General features: G+C 36.5%; 1 protein-coding gene across 3 annotated transcripts in view; it reads left to right on the forward strand.

The window, feature by feature from the left end:
- LOC149551210 (YebC-like protein) overlaps positions 1-22,892 on the forward strand; it is a 90,379-nt gene that overhangs the window by 37,445 nt on the left and 30,042 nt on the right. For 2 of the 3 annotated variants that reach the window (XM_089786785.1, XM_089786787.1), the window contains exons 4-5: positions 16,830-17,006; positions 17,326-17,603. In XM_089786785.1, coding sequence (XP_089642911.1) covers positions 16,830-17,006; positions 17,326-17,603 — 455 coding nt within the window. The remainder of the gene's footprint in view (positions 1-16,829; positions 17,007-17,325; positions 17,604-22,892) is intronic. The other variant, XM_089786786.1, reaches the window with a different exon arrangement.

Here is a 22,892-nt window from a genome sequence, read left to right on the forward strand (position 1 = left end):
TGACTTAATATCATTATTTATTACTAATATTATTAATTTATTTATACTATGTAATTTATTATTTATTATTTATTATTTGTATATAAAATAAAAAACTAATGTATATTAAAACATAGAAAAAGTATTATGTATTTACTTTATAATTTAAAACAAATAGATTACTCAAGTGGTTTTATTTTGTTAGATTTAGATTTTACTTAGTTGCTAAAAGTTCAATATTTTTTAATTTAAGAATATTTTTATTTTTTAATAAAAGGGTTATTTTTAGTATCTAGTTAATTAAAATAGAGTTTGGTTTTTATTCATGTTTCATTATAGAGTTTGAAATAATTATTTCTTATATTTCCTTTTAGCGTCTTCAAGAAAAAATTGAATGCTTTTTAATACTAATTTTCTTTTGCATCATGCAGGCTGTAATTGAATGGCTCCCAAAAAATCAAAGTGTAAAGTATGGAAATATGTGACAAAAGATGGTGCTAAACTCTATTGTACTAATTGTACGAAAGATTTTACAAAAAGTCTAACAAGGGCAAGAGACCACTTACTTGGTATTAGTGGGTGTATAGGAGGCGGTGTTAGAGCATGTTTAAATGTGACTGATGCAATGGTAGCTGATATAGAGAGAGAACTAATCCTTTTGAGTGAAGCTGATCAGAAAAAGATACAGAAAAAACAAAGAATTCAAGAGGATGTATCTAGGTTCACATTTGTGTCATCCTCTAGTTTGCTCAAGTCTATAGGCACAGGTGCAATAAAACAAAGTGGAACATTAAACAGCTTTTGGAAACCAATAGAGAGACAAGAGGTGGATGATGCATGGGCTGATAATTTTTTAACAAGTGCTGTTCCATTCAATTTGGCAAGGAATCCCCATTTCCATAATGCAGTTTGAAAACAATAGAGTTTGGTAAAGGTTACACACCTCCACCTTCAGAAGCTTTTAGAACAACTCTTTTAGAGATGTCCAAAGGTAGAGCGACAAGAAAGTTAGATGTGATCAAAGACTCTTGGAAGGCAATAGGTTGCACTATATGTAGTGATGGGTGGTCAGATATATGTCAGAGGCCTTTGATTAATATTTTAGTGGCTTCCCTTGAAGGAGTTGTGTTCTTGAAAGTGATTGACATGATCAATCAAAAGAAAACTTCAGCATATAATTTCCAAATATTAGAAGAAGCTATTATTGAAGTGGGGGTAGAAAATGTGGTTTAGGTGGTTACTGATAGTGTAGTGAATTGTGTGGGAGCTGGGAAGCTGATTGTAGAGAAGTACCCACAGATTTATTGTAGCCCATGTGCAACCCATTGTTTGGATTTGTTGCTTCATGACTTGGCCAAGTTCCCATGGATACATGAAGCAATTTATAGAGGGAGATCAGTTGCAAATTTCAGTAGAAACCATCGTCTCACCTTGAGTCTTTACAGGAAACATGCATCGAGAGAGTTGTTAAGGCCTTATGACACAAGGTTTGCTTCATCCTACATCACATTGGGGAGAGTAATTGAAGAAAAAGCAGCTTTGAGATATGTGATTTGTTCTAATGAGTGGGAAAGTTCAGCAACACTTTCTAAAAGTGCTAAAGGGAAGAACATAGAGCAAATCATTGTAAAAAGCAATTTTTGGGAAAGTGGATCAAAGGTTTTGAACATATGTGGTCCAATTGTAGAAGTTCTTTGTATAGTGGATGGTGACACTCCTTGCCTTGGCATGCTTTATGAAAGCATGGACTGTCGTAAAGAATCCATTCACCGAGCATTGAAGAATGTGGAAGCAGAGTAGATGGAAATATGGGTTCAGGTGAAAAATGATGCACACACCTTTACATGCAACAGCTTGCTATTTGGAGCCCAAGTTATTTCGTATTGATAGACAAAGTGATAGTGAAATTATGGCAGGGCTTTATGATGCCATTAGCAAGTATGAGTGGGATCAAGACATTGTAGCTCTGATCAGGGACCAATGTTGGAGATACAAGAAAGCGGAAGGGATGTTTGGAATGGAAGTAGCACAATATGACATGGCACAAGCTGAGATAACTGGGTATAGATGGTGGATGAGCTATGGGGTGCAAACTCCTGAACTATATCGCTTTTCCATTAGAGTATTGAGTCAGGGAGCAAGTTCATCAGCATGTGAGAGGAATCTGGAGTTGTTTTGACCACATTCATTCTAAAAAGAGGAACAAGCTGCTGTTCGGAAAGTTGAGAGATCTTGTCTATGTTCGCAGCAATTTGAAATTGCTCATGAACAGATCAGCAAAGGACTCCACATCTTCTTCACAAAAGGGAATTTCAGAAGACATGTCAACTGGACCTCTGGAGGAACCAAACTTCTTGGATGATGAGCTAAGTAGTGACATTGATGATGATTCTACAACAGATCAGCCAAGTGCTCTCGATGGCTTGGAGCTTTTTTAAAGTTTTAGAGTATTGACTTTTGACTATAATATTTTGACAAAAACTATCTTCGTACTTTTGATAATTTTGAGCTATTTGAAGTTCTAAACTTTAAAGTATAAAACACTGATCTATCTTTTGGATAGTAAAAGAATTTTGTAATCATGATTTCACATGTGCATTGTTTCTTATGACTTATATCTTATAAATGCGATATCTTTTGTTGTAATGATTTCAAATCTATTTTGTAATCTCAAACTATTTTGATTATATAATTGATATATTGTTGGACATTGAGAGATGTTTTCTATTGCAGTTTTGAATTGAAATGTTCTTTGCATGAAACTCAAATGTATAAGAATAAATAACCTTTTTTTTTGAGAATTACATGAGGCGAATTTAATGTCAATTTTTTTTTTTGAGTTTTTTGACTTGGTCGAATTTCATCTGAACTTCATCCTTGTTGAACTCGAACTCGAACTCGAATCTTGTGACTTAGACATACATGAAGTCAGAGCGGTCTTATAATCCTTTTTGCATGAGGCCAGACGTAATGTAGACAAGAAACACCCCAATTTGCCTTGAAGCAAATGTACATAAGGATTGAAGCATATGCGGCATTCAACAAGTGAATGTTCCAACATAGACATTGAAGACATACATGCCCCAAAACTTCATGAAAATATTTCACAAATAGAAGACAAAGCTTTAAGAAAATATCATGAACCATCTTGGCCACTCTCACCACTCGATGGTATCCTTGAATAGCATAGGGACATGGTGGAAGATAAAATTGATGACAAATAAGGCAAAACAAATAAAAGATCATGAACCATCTAGACCACTCTCATCACTTTGGGATATCCTTGTGTAGCATAGGAACGTGGTGTCAAAATGAAATCATTAAAAGTTAAAAGTCTTACTAAATCAAGCAGGCCAACAACCAATCAAATCTAATTGCCTAAGTTGACAGTTTAATAATGATGATCAAGTTGTCTGGTTTTAGGAAGGACTCATCTTGTATAAGATACATGATAAATAATGACAATGTCCTGTTTTGGGAAGGATACGTCCCGTATAAGACAAAATGTTGATTGTAAATGAGAAAAGACTGGATAATGATGACTGACTAATTGATGATGACATGTTTGATCAAACTAATTGCTGATCTGATTGGATAGATTTGCATGCTGATGCATGATTTGCAAAGCACAACGCAAGGGCCATGTTTGAGGCCCTCTATTGTCTCGGGGATACTAGCCATCCCCAATAGCAAGGGACATTTCCTACTGTTTTCAGCCAATTTTCTGCTCATCAGGGATGGGAGGAGGATGTCCCCTTTCCGTCCTGCCATCCCAAACAACACCATGGGGACGGGGACAAGGGGTTTTGGGATGGGGAAGGCATCCTTGTGTAGCCTTGTTCATCAGTCACGTTCTCCACTTTAGCCCAAGCCTCCAAGAGTCTTCCTTTTTAAGTGGCCTTTTCACTTAAGCATGTGTAAGAGCCATCACTTGTTTGTCTTCAATTGTATTACATAATTATTTGCGTCAATGATCCCTCAGAATGTTTTCTTAAGACACTTTTTGTCATTGTCATGATCTTTGACCCCGCACTATTGACAAAGGATTCCGATACGTTCTTTGATTTGTGGATAATCACTTGTTAAATTTCTTCACTAATTGCACTTTTTGCATTGCATAGTAGGCTGATATCTAGAGTGATATTGTAGCTGACTATTGCCTATGCTCATGTTTTGTTGTTTATTAGTATTATATCTTGGACAAAACACATCCACTAGGTGGCGTCTAGACTAGAGAGTTAGCTTGTGTGGGGGCAGAGATTTAAGTACACATGTGATCATAGCCCAAGATGTCATTTTGCTGTTGTTTATCAACACAACAAAGCAGGTCCTGTGTAGCGAAATAGGGAGCACACAACAGATTCAGTTGATGACTTGCAGCCTTGTAATGATGATAACGATGATACTTGCAAAATGGAAGATTCATAAGTTTTTGGCTATGTTTCTTTTTACATTTAGGTCTAGTAATCACCTTAGCATGGAGAAGTTTAGGCAAAACAAAATCTTGATTTGTAGAAGAGAATAAAGGAGAGGACATGGACAAAGAATGAGATTCAACACTTTGTTGCACACATTTTAATATATGATGGACAATGGTGTGGAAAGAATGCTTATGGTTCCCATTGCTTGAGGGCACATGATTTTCTTGTTGTTGTTTAGGAAATCCATTGTCAGGGAATCCATGACAAGAAGCCATAACATCAGGTTTAACAGAGTCACGATGAGTAGAAATAGCAACAAAGTTATTAAAAAGAAGAGTTGGTCAAGGTTTCATGAATAGTCATTCATTGAATATTCTCCAATAAAAGTTGGATTAAGTCTAATGTACCCTAATCATCTTCGAATAGAGAGGATGAAGAAGGTTCTTTGGTCTTTTTAGGTACATCTTGAGTCTCAGGTTCCCTTACTGCCCGTGTAGGAGGGGAAACCCGAGCATATTCTGCATTTAAACAAGGATTAGGTGCATCATCATCATGAAGAGTATACATAATATTGTTATAAACAAACTTGACATTGCGATGAAGAGTAGAAGGAACAACATGAACAACATGCATAGAATGCAACCAAGGCTGTCTTAAGAGAAGGATATATATAATTGAGGGGTCCAAACATAACATTTATAGGAGTATCCAATATCACCAAACCCACTTTAACAGGTAGTGTTATAATACCCAAAGTTCTCTTAGCAATGTTATCAAATCCTTGAATAGGAATGTTATTAGCTTGAATAGATGTGATAACAACATTTATAGATCTTAACATATCCATACTACAAATATTCAAACCCGATCCATTATCAATCAAAGTCCTACGTATAGTATTTTAATAAATAGACACAACTACCATAAGAGCATCATAACTCTCTTGAATCTCTTTAGGAGGCAAATCATCACATGTAACTAGAATTGGAGGTGCAATAGGGGTAGCATTCATGCATTGTAAAAGGAATTGATGTTATCTTGATTAGGAGGTGAAATTGATAGAGTGGCTAAAGCTTTTTTCAAGGCTTCATGATATATAGGAGATGTTTGAAGAAGTTCCCAAAGAGAAATCTTGGCGGGGCTATTACGTAATTGTGATGCCAAATCATACTCCATTGCAAGTATTTGAGAAAGACGAGGTGGAGGAGGAAGAATGGGTTGAGAAGGTGGGAGAGAAGTAGGAGGTTGAGGATTATTCCTTGTACGATAGGTGTGAGACATCATATGATAATCGTAAGGATCACTAGATTTCCCCTTAATAGTTATTTGAGGACAACCTTTAAGGGCGAGGATAGGTTTATTAAGAGGTTGATGGATATTGACCACGCTAACTTGATGAAGCTCTTGATTGTTTATAGGATTATTGCTAGAAGAGAGTATTAAGGACATTGGTATTATCATTTGTTTTCAAGGAATCCCTAAAATAAGGATTGTGATAGTCCATTAATGCTTCATCTTTTCTGGGAGCAAAAATGTCCCTAAAAGGAAGGTATGTTATAGGAGGAGAAAAGTCATGTTGAAAGGAGAAGGCATGAACCATGCCATCTTTTTCATGAGGAAGAGAGCAATCAACATGATCAACTAGAGGTTCATCCCAAATAGTGACATTATCAAGTCTAGGAACATCATGAATCGCTAAAGATTGATCAAGGTCATTTTTAAAAAGATGAGCCTCAATGAAAGAACACACTAAAGCATCATCATATGCATTAAATGAAATGTTTGAAAGATCATGAAGAAAATTGGAAAATAAAGATAACAACCCCATTGAAAGGAAATGCAATGACTAGATGCAATTGTTTTGTATTTTCACAATGCAAATATATGAAATGCAATCTATGTGTAAGAGCAAAAGGATATCTAAATATCACAAATGCAAATAATAGCATACAAAGTAGATCTAGATACACCAAGATGCAGTCTAACTCCAACATCAAACAAAGGAGGGAAAGTATGTCGGGTTCAAATCAATGTGTAGAGAAGGTGAACACACAATAGAGTGCAAGGATGGATCTAACACTAGAAAAGAAAGAGTTGACGCAGTCAGGTTCACCAAAATGTGTAAAGAAGGTGAACACACAACAGAACACAAGAAGGAATCTAACACCACAAAAGAAAGAGTTGTGATGCAGGAGCATCCTGGGGTAGTCAATAATCCTGTATGCAGGGGTTTTGTGCTTGGATTTGTTAGAGTTATAGTTTGTACAGTTGGGGGTCTGTTCAAAGGCATATTGGGCAACCTTGACCTAAGTGCACATTAAGTATTGAGCAATCATCTTGGAGTTAGAGCCGTTCTGGTGGTTGTTGGTAATGTGTTCTTGATTTATTGACAGACCTTGGAAATTGTTTTTGCGAGCTTCGATCTGAGAGAGTTGGCATTTGCGCTCTTGGATTTGGATTGCTGGGTGGCACATGGACCTATGCCTAAGGGCGTGTACTTTCATGTTATTATAGGAGTAAGTTATGCTTTGTAAACTTGGGGCTTGTCCTAAGTATTTAGTAATTTCATGTATTTAATGTTTATTGCTAAGCCGACTTATGGCTTGAGGGTTTATTTAATATGAGTGTTTATTTAATGTAACTTGCTAGGCCAACCTATGGCTTGGTTTAGTATAAGCAGAGGGTCTTGTGAAGTCTAGAGGATCATTCAGTTTAATATGGAATTCAGCATGGAGTAGTTTAGAGGAGCAAAGTAGTAGAGCTAGTAGCTAAGTGTGGGCTTGGGAACAACAAGGTTCTTGGTGGCTTGCGAGCACAAGTTTATATTCTTCTTGGAGTTTTCTACTAGAGTGTGGATTTGGGCTAGCTGGTGTTTGGATCTTGCGAGGTCTTGCAAAGTTTGATATTGTAATTGCTGATATATTTGGCCGTAACTTGGAAGACCTTACAACTGGGCATGTTGGATGTAAATCTTATGATTCTATTATGAGAATTAGTGTTGTTTGGATCTAAATCTCTGTGTTATTGCTTACCTTCTACTATGTGGTTAATTGTTGGGGGCTAGGACATCTCCTTTGGGGATTCTCCTGCCTTGTGCTGCGTCAAGTTGACACAATTAGGTTCAGCAAAATGTGTAATGAAGGTGAACACACAATAGAACACAAAGAGGAATCTAACACTACAAAAGAAAGTTGACATAGTCAAGTTCACCAAAATGCATAGGGGAAAATGAATTCACTACCCTAAGCATAGATGAAGGGTGAAAACCAAGATTAACCTCCTAATGTAGGTCCGATTAACACAAGATAAAGTGTCAATTTGTAACCTAATGCAACTTGGACTTACTTCTCGATTACCTTCACAAAGAGATGGTTTTTATCAAGGTAGATATGCAATATAAAAGCTAAATGGAAATGTGTATTAAAATCGAGAAGGAAAGAAAACTCACCTTGCAAAATACAAACCTCTAAATAGGCCATCGGATGATCTTCGAAACTGCCGAAACTCGATGTCTGCACTTGAAATTGCGAGATCTACAAAACCCAAAAATCGTTCAACTTCAGGTGAGGGTTGAAATGGAGGAGCAAGTAGGGTCGAAATGGAGGAGCAAAGTCAATCTAAATGTGCATGGTTGACTTGGAGAAGCATGGTTGTTTGGTAGGGTTGCATCGTGTCCTTGCTTTGCAATATCCAAATGTGAAATAGTTTTCGAATATTTGAAGTTTTGCGAAAGGGCATCTAAATTTGCGCTCTATTTTTCCTTTTGAAATCTGCAACTTGCAAGAAAAATGGTTTTACTTTGTTGATAAGGGGTTTGCCTTGGTCTGACTGTAGTTTAAGAAATAACCTTGAAATTGAAATAATTGAAATGCTAGAAGTGTAAGTAAATACATGAATTCACTTTACAATAGTAGGATTTCTCAAATCAGATGTAGTATGCTCACTTTACCAATTGAATGAATCAAGAATATGTGAATGTAGAAGAAGTATGAATGTAGAAGAATGATGAATATAGAAGCCCTTCCTTGATGGCAAGCTCCACTATCACCTATGAAGGAAGCTAGATCTTGAAAGGTTGTGACATCAACTTGGAAGATATGATGAAGCCCCCAAATGAACTCCTTGAAGCTCCTTGAAAGCACCTTGAATGCAAGAGATCTCTCCAATGGCTTGCAAAAGGATTTCCTTGAATGTACTTGAAGATGACTTGAATGCTTGAACACTTTAATGCTCAAATACTTGAGTGCTTGTGCATGCAAGTAATTGAATGATTGGTGGTTTGGATGGATGCAAAATGAGGCAAATGGATGTGCTTATAAAGGGCTCGAAATCGTACACGAAATTAGTGCCTCAGGTCAACCCTGACACAGAGACCGAGAAGGGGACCCAAAAATGGGTCCCAAGCTAGGATGCATTGCATCATCAATGTTGAATTGCAGCATGGATGACGCATTGCAGCATCAATACCACACTATGTCCCTGACAACAAGGACCAAAAAGCCCTAAGATTTTGTTGGGGTCCCAAAATAGGTCTCAGATCTTGAGAAAACCCAATTTTGCTGTAGAAAAGAGATTTTGAGTGATTGGCGGAAAGGAAAAGGAGGATCCAAGTGGATAAGTCCTACCTTGAGCTTTACGCCATAAAATAGGAATACCAAGGAGGATCTATTAGGTCCTACCCCAATTTTGTCCAAGAGGTATAAAGAGAGATAAGAAGAAAGGGTAGAATACGAATTAAATGCAAGTCTAGCATTAAATCTCACTGAATAGGTGCTAAATCATCATTAAATTGAAGTGCTTCCAATATAAGATGGTACAACATAAGCACTAAAAGACTTCACCCATTTCTTTAAAATGGCTTGAGTGTCTTCAATCTCTGCTTCATCAACTGGGTGAACATTTGAAGCAGCTAAGCCAGCAAGTATTTCTGGTCCATCACTCCACTATTGTACTTTAATCACAATGCAATCATTTGACACCTCTATTGAGTCTTCAGACTATAGCTCCAATGTAAGCGGCTTGTGCTTGAAGTGTTGAATCATTTAAAATATTTGTTGATTCACAATTATAATAGTCAAGTTGTCATAAAACTCCACTCACCAACAAAGGTCTACGAAAGCATGTGACAACTTTTTAAGACTTCAATGCTAGCAGAATTCCTCGTTGAGCACACCATCATCTCATATAACTTATATTTTCAACGCAAAGGTGGGGGTTGTTTGTTGAATAGTTTTCCATGAAAGCAAAATGTTAGGTTTTAAAGTGCCAAAACTTCAAGATTTTTCCCCTGTATATTCAAATTAGATTACGATTGATATTTTAGCATCTCTTCAAAGACTACTTTGGTTTTGCTCTATTTCCAGCAAAGGAAGAATGCCTGGTTTTGGCAGTTCTATTCTATTAGTTGTTTTGATTATGTTTGCTTTAATGTTTCTTTATTTCTTCCTTTTAAGTGGCATTTGAGAATGATGTTTAAAATTTTACATTTTGGCACATTATTTATAATTCTAAATTTTATAAAGACATTGTATGCAACTCGCATGTAAGTGTGTTGAGCACATAAACTTAGAGAGAGATGATGGTTGACACTATGCTTGTGGTGGTTAAGCTATTGTTGATCACGTGTTTGCCATTTCATAAATTAAATGGAGTGTGTCAAGCTTTGTCTTGATGTTATTTTATTCATTTGGATTGCAACTTTTGTGCAGATTAGTTGTTTGGTTTTTTTGGAATTGTGTGTTGTTATAGTGATGCAGGAGCATCTTGCATGGGAAAATTTAAAAATAAATAAATAAATAAATTTAAAAAAAAAAAAAAAAAAAATTGTGGAGGAGAGAGAAAGTGACAAAAATAGAAAGAAAATAATAAAAAATAGAAAATAGAAAAAGAAAAAAGAAGAGGAATTTCTATTTTCAAGGTGCATAGTGGCGTAAATAGAAAAAATAAGAAAATGGTTGTCATTCCATTTATCGAAGTGTGTAGGTGGCATCTTAGAAGCTTGTGGAAAGTTCCTTAAATCATGCATTTAATATTTGTTGTGATCCATAAAGGAAATGTAATTTTCTAATTGGGCCACATGGTGGTGCTTAGTTGTATTTAGGTGGAATTCTAGAGAGTTGTGGATATTGTAGAAGGTTGTGGATATTGTGTAGGAGGAATTCTAGAAGGTTGTAGATAAATCATGCATTGGGTGGTAAGTGCTTATTTAAACAAGGCATATGAGCACTTCTAATCAAGCTTTGGAAGGTGTGAAAGCTTTGGAAGGAAAAGCTTCAAAGTGTGAAGGCTTTAAGGTGTGATCTCTTCTTAGTAGAAGCTTGGGGAGAAGGAGGAAGTGAGGAGTGAGTTTTCCTGAGTTTGTGGACAGAGTGCCGAATGTGAGGCAGTTTATAGCAGGATTGTGTTGGAGTTGTGAGTGTGTAGACAGAGTACCAAATGTGAGGCAGTTTACACTTGAATTTTGGATAAAGTTGGAGAAGAGCTAGTGGCTGCGGTTTAGAAACAAGGAGTTTGCTTGGTGGCTTGCGAGCACAAGTTGAGATCTTGGAGGTTTCTACTAGAGCGTGGATCTGGACTAGCTTGGGTTTGGATTGGATCTTGAGAGATCTTGCAGAAATGTTATTGTAATTGCTATTGGATTTTCAAAAAATAATAAAATTTCTTGGGAAGCATTTTATCTCTCTTTGTCTCCATATTGTTGCATTCTTGGTTATGTGTTGGTAGGGTGGTGTGGCCCTTCATCAAGTGGTATCAGAGTGGGAGTTCCTGAGTGTACAAGCAGATCGTCGAAGTGTGAGGCAGTTTGTATCAGGACCTTGGTTGGGTGAAGTTTATCAGAGTGGAAGTTCCTGAGCGTGTAGACAGATCGCCGAAGTTGAAGCAGTTTGCACTAGGACCTTGGGAGGGCTTGCAAATGGATCAATGGATGCGAAGATGGAAGACTGAACTTGTTGAGGCATGATCGTAGAGAGTTTGTGGATTACAGATCCGTGGTCCTAGACTTGTGTGATGTGGTTCCTAATTGTTCGTGCAAGGTGGCAAGTTTCGATCTGACTTGCAAACAATTCGAGGTTGTCACAAGGAGTGTAGGAAGGATTTGTTGCAGAGGATTTACGAAGACTTTGGAAGATGGCTCCAAGAGGATTGGACCCTGAGATGATTGCAAAACTCCATGATATAGTGGAGAGGAATTTTTCAAAGATGTCTACGTGACTTGAAGCTAGCTTGGCTGATCGAATTAAGGATGTTCAAGAGAGAAGATGGCATCCCAAGGTTGAGGTGGAAGAAGTTGGTTTTGTTGATCAGTTTGTGGAGCTTGGTATAGAACCTGTAGAGCAAATAGAGGTTGTTGCTGAGAATATTCCTAACTTTGTTGATGTTGGGATGGAGATTGGTTTTCATGATCAGTTGGTTGAGTTTGACATGGATATTGTGGAGCACTCGGTTGTGGATGATCCAATTGTTGTTGGTGGTGACTTGTGTGTTGCAAAGCATCTTGTTGTGAGCAAAGAGATTGCTGGTGTTGGGAGTTTGGCTCGTGTTGATGGAAATCTACATGTTGCTACTGATGTAGAGTTTGTTGTTGTTGATGTGGAGTTTGTTGTTGCTAGTATGGATTCACTAGTTGTTGATGTGCATGAGGGTTTGTTGATGAAGCATTGTGTTCAGTTTGTTCTTGGGAGTGAGCATGTTGATTGGATGATTGATATTCTGGTGTTTGATAGAGTGATGCATATGTGAATGATTTGCACAATGGTTTTCTTGTCCTTGTTAAGGTGGAAACCTTTGGTGAAGATGAAGATGGTTGTAGATCTTCCTTTTTGGCGTCAAAGTGTGGGACACACTTTTCTATCTATCGGGGGAGTCTGATGCAGGAGCATCTTGCATGGAAAAATTTAAAAAAATAAAAATAAAAATAAATTAAAAAAATAAAAAATAAAAATAAAAATAAAATAAAATAATAATAATAATAATATTGTGGAGGAGAGAGAAAGTGGCAAAAATAGAAAGAAAATAATAAAAAATAGAAAATAGAAAAAGAAAAAAAGAAGAGGAATTTCTATTTTCAAGGTGCATAGGTGGCGTAAATAGAAAAAATAAGAAAATGGTTGTCATTCCATTTATTGAAGTGTGTAGGTGGCATCTTAGAAGCTTGTGGAAAGTTTCTTAAATCATGCATTTAATATTTGTTGTGATCCATAAAGGAAATGTAATTTTCAAATTGGGCCACATGGTGGTGCTTAGTTGTATTTAGGTGGAATTCTAGAAAGTTGTGGATATTGTAGAAGGTTGTGGATAAATCATGCATTGGGTGGTAAGTGCCTATTTAAGCAAGGCATATGAGCATTTCTAATCAAGCTTTGGGAGGTGAAAGCTAGAAGGTGTGAAAGCTTTGGAAGGAAAAGCTTTAAGGTGTGAAGGCTTTAAGGTGTGATCTCTTCTTAGTAGAAGCTTGGGGAGAAGGAGGAAGTGAGGAGTGAGTTTTCCTAAGTCTGTGGACAGAGTGCCGAATGTGAGGCAGTTTACAGCAGGATTGTGTTGGAGTTGTGAGTGTGTAGACAGAGCACCGAATGTGAGGCAGTTTACACTTGGATCTTGGATAAAGTTGGAGAAGAGCTAGTGGCTGCGGTTTAGAAACAAGGAGGTTGCTTGGTGGCTTGCGAGCACAAGTTGAGATCTTGGAGGTTTCTACTAGAGAGTGGATCTGAACTAGCTTGGATTTGGATTGGATCTTGAGAGATCTTACAGAAATGTTATTGTAATTGCTATTGGATTTTCAAAAAATAATAAAATTTCTTGGGAAGCATTTTATCTCTCTTTGTCTCCATATTGTTGCATTATTGGTTATGCGTTGGTAGGGTGGTGTGGCCCTTCATCATATAGTTTTTCTTTTTAAAATATCATTTGCATTGAATATCCATTCTTTGTTTCAGCAAGCCAAAAGGTATTTATTCATGTTTTGACTAGCATTGTTTTCCATTCAAATATTTGAAATTCTTATGTTCAAGGCACGACTGTGAATTGTTTGAAACTTTGGTGCATGTATTTCCAAAGCAAAATATTAGTGTAACACGGGGACTCGTCCCAAGCAACCCCCCACCCACATGCACATAGTAGGGGATGTCCCCGCGTACCACCTTTGTGCTACCATCTTGCCGCTGGGAGTTTCTGCAAGAAAAAGTTGCAGCTGCAGCACTTGTGATAGAAAGGACGTTTATTGGCTATTCATTTTGATATCATACTACTCATTGTAATCATATTTATGATATTTTTGATATTCATGTTGCAATTTTTCTATGTTCAAGTATTTGGTCTTATAATTTGTTAGTTCTTATACTATTATACATTATTTCATAACTAGCATTTCAAGTACTATATGTATAGCATATTACAGCAACCCCACCCCCCATCTCCTCCCTTCTTCCACGTCCCGAAGTCCCCCATTGTAGGTAGTCTTTTATCTTATGCAATTTCCCTAGAGAATGTTATAAAATATGCACATCTATGTATCCTGTGAGTAGTTTGGTGTGTAGGTTTAGTTTAGCTTGGGCTTTTGGTTTATTTTAGATCCTAGGGAGGTTCCCCTCCAAATTTGAAGAAAGATTTGATCGCACATGCTATTCTTTTTGTGTTGTCTACCTATGAAATATTAAACCAATAACATGTGAAAAGGAGCACAGTGCTTGAAAGTAGCTGCAAATATGGAGCATGTATTAAAATATATAATTTTAAGATGATTTTCTCTTTATTACAACATCAATATAAAGGCCTGACTAGAAGGGACTTATGAGTTGCAACCATAGTTACGGGACTCTGTGAGTCCGAGGTAGAGTCGACCTTTTTGAGGCAAATGGCCTCTAGACTCGTGGACTCGATCGAGTGCAGAGACTCGCTAGGCTCGTCGAGTCCTGAGCTCATGACTCTTGCCGGAAGGTGCAGCAAAAAAGAGCAAAAAACAATAAAAAATAAAAGAGCAAGACCCCCGAAATCATGGGAAGGGGCAAAAAGTGATTTTTGTTTATCACACATTGTCAATGTGAGTGAAAAAGCTCTTAGAAAATGCTATAAAAGAGATGGAAATGCCCTCTTTTAGCATGCTTGGTTATGCTTGGAGATTGAATGAAATTGTGAAACTTTGGAGAATATGTCTCTTGGGTTTGGAGGATGCAAACCCTCTATGCTGTCGATCTTGATGCCATTGAAACACATGGTCTTGGATCTAGTTCAGAGCTACAAGGTAAAATCTGTGTTTGTGTTAATTGATATAAGTTGTCCAGGGTTCAATTTTCAGAATATAAGGAGTCATGAGGCATCGGCAAATAGAAGTCTTGAGCTTTCTATCAGTCTTCATTGGAGCCATATTTACAAGTATGTGGTGTTTTTATGTTGGCCGAGTATTACTTGCTGACTGGCACTAAGAATGAGAGACAACTAAGCTGGGACTTACCCAATGCTGTCATATGAAGTTGCAGTTTTCTCAAAAAACACAAACATTTGCATTTCAGGGTATTGTACTTGTAGAAGAACAACTAAGTGAATCTATATAGTGACCAAACAAGCATTGTGGCCATCTGGTGTTGGATGTGAATCTAGAAAGAAGCTACAAACAACAATAAATATCTGGGTATGCAAATTGAAATGTGGAAACAATGATATATTTTCTCCTAATTGGGACCCATAGCTTAGGCCTGGAACTTTTGATACCTTGGATTTCGTAATCCATGAATATTGTAGACATTTGACACTGCAGTGACACTATGTTTATTACTTTATATTGTGTTATTTAGCTTTTTTCCTTCAAAAATTCGCTTTTATACTTATGTGATCTATGCAAAATTGTGTGTGTGTATTAAGTAGCTTCTATTTATCTCAATTATTGTGTATTTGATGGTAATTGACTAAAAGATGCATGAAAAAATCTTAAAATCCTTAAAAATCTTTGAATTTCATGGGTTTTTCAATTTTCCGAGTCCTTGCTGAGTTCGAGTCCGAGTCAGATTTTGACTTTCCGTGTCATAGGCGAGTCCGAATTCTATAACACTGGTTGCAATCAAAGTGGGATAAATCTGCCCACTTAATCTAGATGATGTAATATAATTGAACTATAGCTATTAATTTAAATTTTCTTACAATGCTCAGGATGGTTAAAGGTAATGATCCAAGTGTTATAATTGAAAACTATTAGATTGCTTTCAATCTCGTATTCTATTCCAAAACCAAGAATGTGGAGTTGCCTCATATCTTTAGCAAAACTTTGGTAGAGGCCACATATTACAAAATTTTCCTACGCTTGAGGGAAGTTGTCATTAAGGAGGGATACTTACGTAATGTCACTTAAATTTTTTTTTTACGCCTGAAGTGATTTGAGATTGAGTATTATAGTGTCATGGGTGGTTATCTTGATTTGTTTATGCCTCGATGCCTATATTGGCTGACATGTGGTATGAAAATAGATATGGATTTTCTTTTTAATTACTTGTACAGGAGATCCTGTAGGTTGGAATATAAAAACAATTAAACAATTGTACAATAGTTTTTGGAGCTTAGGTGCCCTGTTGTTGAGCCTGTTTGTGCTCATTTAGTGGTGCTTAGGATATCCATAATATTCAGCTATGTAGCTAAAGTCAACAACCTATGTTTGACTATTCAAAATTTCAGCTCTATTGAGAGCTTCTGTCTTATTTTTTCATAGATAGGACAGTTTAGCCTCACATGCCTCACTCATTTTTTATTTGCTTAAAAAACGAGTATAGACATTCTTGCTTGTTTTTTACATCTGCCTGTTTTTAACTTCTAGATGATGAGAGCTTATCATGAATTGACTAATAAATGCCTTCTGTGCATGGAAACTTTCTCTTGGAGCTAATTATTTTCTGTGAAGGTGAACATTGATTTCATCTTACATTGATAAAGTTTCATTTGCTCACCAAGGTCTCACTAGGGCTTCTCTGTTACCTTCTTTCCTGCCTATTTCTGAATGCAGTGAGTAGTTAATGGATCTTCAGGCAAATCTAGCTCTTCAGTCTCATTTGCGAGTGAGATCCTATTTGACCCATCATTAGTCTGTATGTGCTTTTCATTCCATTTGTGTTTTGTGGGTTATGGACTTCTGTCTGCACTCAAACATGATATTCTCTGACTATCGAACAGATGGTTTTTCCATCATCTTGAATTGTTGGACATTGTACAATATTTTGGCTGATGTGGGCTGTGACATTGTGGTCATGAATGATTTGATAATGAAATGTGCAGGAACTAAGTTGCACTCTAATTTTTGGTGAGGCTCATGATCAATGATACTTTCTAGGGTAGCTTTGAAATTTTAAACTACTATCAATGGGTCTTGAAATATTTTAGAAATCTTCTTTTTTAATGTTGAGCTATTTTTACGTCATTTCTTTTATTTCAAAAATGATTTGATTTGTACAGGTTGTGTCTGGAAACTGCAGTGTTAAAAGAGGTGGAGCAAATCCAACATCAAATTCATTACTGGCAGCTGTAATTCAGAAAGCAAAAGATCTTGATGTGCCAAAAGATATTGTTGAACGCAACATTAAGAAAGCATCAGATAAAGGGCAGGAAGCTTTTATTGAGAAGTTTTATGAGGTACTTGCATGCCTGAATAAGTGGATTAACATATAAAATATTAAGATGCAGCAGCTTCTGGATTAGATTGTGTGTTAAGATGTATTAAATATTTCTGGTTTTGCAAAGGGAAGTATCTCTTCATGTGTTTAATCATTTTAGACACAGTTGTGATGAAATGCTTCATGATCAGCACTGAGTTACCGCTGAACGGTTGATAAAATGTTTTCAAGCTAAAAAACCAGCTTTTTCTTCAGAAATTATTTGCTTTTATGATAAAGCACTGTATCAAGAATTGATTTTGTCTTTCAGATTTTTAGATTTCCTTCTGTCTTTTCAGGTGCATGGGTTTGGCGGAGTTGGCATGATAGCTGAAGTTCTAACAGACAATTTAAATCGTTCTTCAGCTTTTGTGAAGGATATAGTAAAAAAAAATGGAGGAAAGATGGCAGATCCAGGATCTGTATTATTCAAGTTCAGGCGAGCTAGAGTAATCAATGTGAAAGTTGATCAGGTTGATAAAGACAAACTTTTGAGTGTAGCCTTGGATGCTGGTGCAGATGACATCATTGAACCTCCAGTGTATGAAGATGATACAGAAAATGAGCAATCCACAAGGTGCTAGTCAATTCAGTCTTTTCTGCATTTGTTGCGGTATGCAAACTACATGAAGTACACAAAATTTTAATTTTTTTTGCAATTGAATCTTTGTTAAATGTGATTTTTCTCAGGCCAAAAATTCTAAAAACATTATTTATTCATATTGTTGATAATTTGAAAATTTATTTGAAACATTGAGACAAATTGTAGAAACCCCAGAAAATAGTGCGGGTAGCCATTGTGAATTTATGCTGGATGTTATGATAAGTAAATCATCGTATATAATTATGTTAATATAGTTTTGAAAATTTTCTTGTCCTATAGCAAGGGTAGCCTAGAAGTACTTATCATATATGTAAATAACATTTGAGTTTAGATTGTGTTGATGTCAGTTCTGCTGTAACACTACATAACATATAGCGATTGAATACTTGATTTGGAATATCAAACACTCAACCCCTCTCTTGAAAAGTAAATACTCATGGAGACATGAGAAAAACTCCAATGTTGCTTACACCCGTGGATACTAACTCAGTTATATTAATGTGATTTGTTGGTTAATCATGTAGGTGGCCTTACATTTTTCATTCAAGGACTGTCGAACTCTTGTTGTGATGGTGATAGTGTCTGGTCTTGTAATGTATACGAGCGCCAAATAATGTTGATGGTGATGGTGATGGGGGGTGTGTCTGCCAATGGTGCTCTAATTTTCTAATTTTCTAAGAATGAACTCCAACCACCACACTACTTGCTACTTTACCTCTACTCCTATGAATGGAAAAATTAGCAAATGGACGGGGATTGAATCTGATGAAAGCTTACCAACGGCTCTACCTCCATAGATGCAATGATTCAAGGGAAAAAGACTAGTTTACCACGCAAGGCTTCCTAACCAGCCGCTAGGATGCTAGTGCCCTAGTTTATAGATCCCTATCAAACATCCACTAATATCACCATGCAACTATCCATCTACTCTAACTCTTACAACTTTTTGAAATAAAATCTACTTTAACAACTTCAAAGGAATCTAACTTTAATTATTGGAAGTAGAAACCATGCAATAACACCAAATGTTCCTTAATCACCATGCAAGTCACAACAATGATAAAGAGAGGCAATTTTGGTATTATCTCAAGCAAATATTTTCTTCAACTTTTTACAAATGAGAGCAAATGACCTTATATAGGGGTCAAAATTACAACCAACAGTAGAGATTAAGAGGCAAAATCAATGATCCACATTAGATCCCAAAAACCTTAATTAGGGTTGCCACCCCATCAGCCAATGAGAAGATGCCACCTCATCAATGGACCGATGAACAAAAAGAAAAAGTGGCAACCAATGAGAAGGCACCAAAATGGTAGCCAATTAGAATCAGACATCTATCCTACCCAAAAGAAAAGAGAAATTGCCGCTTGAGCTTACATCAAATGATCTTCTAATATAATTCTACCTTTTTCTTTCATCTTTTTAGCCAAGGCAATGAACTTGGCTAGCCTGTCGTTGACTTCCTTCATAGGAGGGCAAAGCATGTGCTTCATCTTGAGCTCAGCTGAATTCATCATGTTGCTTGCTGCTTGCAGTGTCTTCTCACGATCCTTCTCATATTCCATGTCATTTGTGATTCTTCCCAAGTTATGCTCTACTATCTCATACTTCTAGGCTACAATCTCATCCACTGCCTTGCTAGCCTTTGGTATAGCAATCTGAACTTTTCAGTGACCCTCATCATCGCTCCTGATTACTTTTGCCACTGTTTTTGCAATTTGTTTTTGTTTCTCACTATCATCCTTTTCCACTAACCCTTGAATATCTTCAATTGTTCAGACAATCACCACCTTGCCTCTTAGCATAAGCATTTGCCTTAACCATAGTGGTGTAGTGCATCTCCCCAAATTTGGATTTAGTTCGACTAGCAAAGCGTCACCAACAACCTCGGGCGCCTGGCTTACTTCCTCAATATCAATCGACCTATCCTCTACTTCACTAGTGACTGTCATATCATCTCCATGTTGGTTCTCTGAGAGAGGAGAATACTCGGTACTATCGCTGTAACCACTTGATTGTGAATCAGAGCTCACCTCTACTACGACCTCTTGTCCACTTGTATTATCCTTATTGTCTTTATGGCAAAGGCATCATAAAACATCTTATAATCTTTGGTGTTGTGCAAATGAAGTTGTGGATAGCACTCATGCACCAAACATTGCCCCGGCCCATTGCCAATCACTCCTAAGGCCTTAAGGATTTTCATGTAGTCTCGCAATCATATAGAAAAGATAGGATCATGTAGAATTGCTTTTGATTTTGCATTGTCCTAAGTTGCAACTCTAAATTTTCACTTATAATTCTAGCCCAATCAAATTTTCTCTTTCCATTTCCAATTTCATTAATAAAATAATACATCTAGTTCTTGAATTGCATACCTTGAGCCACGCCCATGATTCAGCTGAGAAGCACAATTAGATCATCGTACTTTGGTTTGAAATCTGACTTGGTGAGCTTTGACGACTTGGTAATTCCTTTTTTGCCTTTGTGTAACCAATTTTGCTTTAGATGAATGAAGTAAGCCTCCTGATTATCCTGAAATAAATTGGCCGCTTGATCCATCATTACCACTGTTATGCCTTTATATTGGGGAATATTAAATACTTCTTCGACCACTCATCTACTGATGTTGGCTAACACTCTCTTCTCTTTATCAAAAATGATTGCCTTAGTAACAATATCAAATCGAGATGCACATTCCATTACCAATTTCGAACAAGGCAAGGTAGGAGGGAAAGCTGCTGCATGTACAATTCTGCTCTTGTAGATCTTCTTTGCCATGGGGGATTGTCCTTCCTCAATCTGTTCTTCAACTATATCATGTTCACTGTACCGATATTGGTATCACTTATTCGCTTCACTTTTGAGAAGAAGGTGGTCTTAGGCATCATGTCTTTCTTGTCTTTTTTGGTATTTGTTCGCTTTGGGTTGTTGCTTGCACTAACATCTACCATCCTAAAGACTTATTTTTGCCATTTCATTTTAAATGATATGAACTACACTTATCAATCTCCAACCCTCTTTCTATTGATGGAATCTAGTTTATTTTTGCCTCTCCAAGTCCTATCTCTACACTTATTAATCTCCAAACTTCAATCCTAGAGGTGGGACTACTACTTATTTCTACCTCTTCATTACCTTAGGATGGACTACACTTATATCTCCCAATTTCAATCCTAGGGTAGTTTAGCTTATTTTTGCCTCTCCAAATGTCTTATCATGAAATCTACACTTATGTCTCCCAACTTCAGCCTATCGATGGAATGATGAAGTGGTGGATGATGAGTGCAAGAAGAAAATAAGGGAAACGAACCAAGCGAGAACAAGGAATAGAATCCCCCTTTAAAACCAATCTTCACTTCTAAAAATGAATAGAATTTTACCTTAAATCTGTCTTTACCAATAATCGGGCCCTCTTCAAGTTCGGATCAAATTTTAAAAAATCCAACCCTGCTTGCAAATAATGATGCCCTAGCAAAAATCAGAATTTTGACTTACTTGAAATTGCCCACATTTGCCAAAAATCAGACTTTGAATCATATAGCCTCTTCACCAAATAAAATTGCCAAATTCTGGAAGACAAATTGCAGCCAAAGATGGAGAAATCAGACTTAAAAAAAATGGCCCAAGCTGGAAAAAATCAGATCTGCTCCAAAGTTGCCCTAGGGAGAAGTTCGCTCAAGCAAGAAGGAGAAAAATGCTGCCAAGAAAATGGAGAAAATCTGCCACAAAAAAAAAATCGTCCAAGCAAGAAGTTCGCCTCTAGATGAAAATCGCACATCCAAGGAGGAGGAAAAATGAATGTGAAAATAAGAGGAGGGGAGGCCCCTCTTATACCAGACTTTTTGCCTCTCCAAGTGGGCTGACTTGCCTGGAGGGAAAACAAAATTAAATTGGTCCTTTAATTAATGGCCCAAATTTAAATGCAACATTAAAATTACTTAGCCCTAAATTAGCGCATTTAATTGCTAATTTTGATCAAAAATTGCAAAGTAAAAACAAGGTAAGCTTAGGAGATGTCAAAAGTTTCATTTAATAACGCTTTGGTAATTAAAATATCATTAAAATAAAAAATCTAGCAAGCCAAAATCAATTTTCAATTCCAAATTACCAATTTCTTTTAACATTTCTAAAATCTTCTAGACTAAATTTCAACCAAATTAATGAGATTTTGCAATTTAATCCAATTTCAATTTTGCAATAAAATTTCAATTTTTTTTAACAAAATAAATCCTTTTCCTAGCAATCAAAATTCAAACTCCAATTTCAATTTCACTATCAAAAATTTTCTTTTTCACCAAAAAATTCAAGATTTTCCAAAATGATTAAATCTAACAAATTCATTTTGAAAATGCTCAAGCTTGTACAATTATATCAAATTCTCAAAATCCGTCTAAGTCCAAAAATTTGCAATTCTATCCTGCCAGATATCGTTTTAGCCATAAAAAAAATGTTGTTTTTGGATTCTGTTTAGCCTAAGGATAAAATTACATGTTCCAGAAAATCAAGTCTTGCACCGGGTGAAAAATAAACCAAATCAAATCCTCTCTGGCTCCAAGGCATCCAAGGTGTAAAATTTTCAATTTGAAACCTCTGGACCACTCTGAAAAATTTGTTAAGGCAACCGAAAAAAATTTCAAAAAAAATCCGCGAAAATTGCCAAGGCTTGGCTGAAAAAGGGGGTCCCCAAAGTTTTGGGGTGATGGTGTGAAAACCTCACAACAGATTGCACATTCATTTTTATTATATGTGATTTTGTCATGTAAGCTAGATATTTATCACTGTCAAAATTTTAGTATTTGTCCAAAATTCTAAGTTATCTTTAGACAACTATTTCCTCTTCCAAAAGCATCCCAGCTTTTCTACATCCCAGCCAATATTTATCAACCACTTCACTCTTAAATTGAATCACTGATTGAATTTAGGGGAAGTCTCTAAGGGGAGGCACAACAGAAATCAAATCGTATTGCCTTAGAGATATATCATTGCTTCTTGTTTGATGATATCCTTTTCTCGTGAAACTGTAAAAGTATATTAGCTTTCATGATCTGTCTTAATCTTAAAATATGGACATATCAAATAGCAATGTCATTATTTAACTGCATATAGCATGGCCAACATTTCCTTTGGAAGAGGTTACGTAAGATGCTGCCCTTGATTTGTGGACTCATGAATCCTATAGTTCACCCTCATTGGAATTAAAATTGCCTGAAGGATAGTAATCCGTGTAAATTTTTATGTAGAGTACAAAGTTGCCAA

Source organism: Cupressus sempervirens, chromosome 6 (genome assembly GCF_028749045.1).
Source record: "Cupressus sempervirens isolate cs-2001-9-10 chromosome 6, ASM2874904v1, whole genome shotgun sequence".
Lineage (NCBI taxonomy): Eukaryota > Viridiplantae > Streptophyta > Pinopsida > Cupressales > Cupressaceae > Cupressus > Cupressus sempervirens.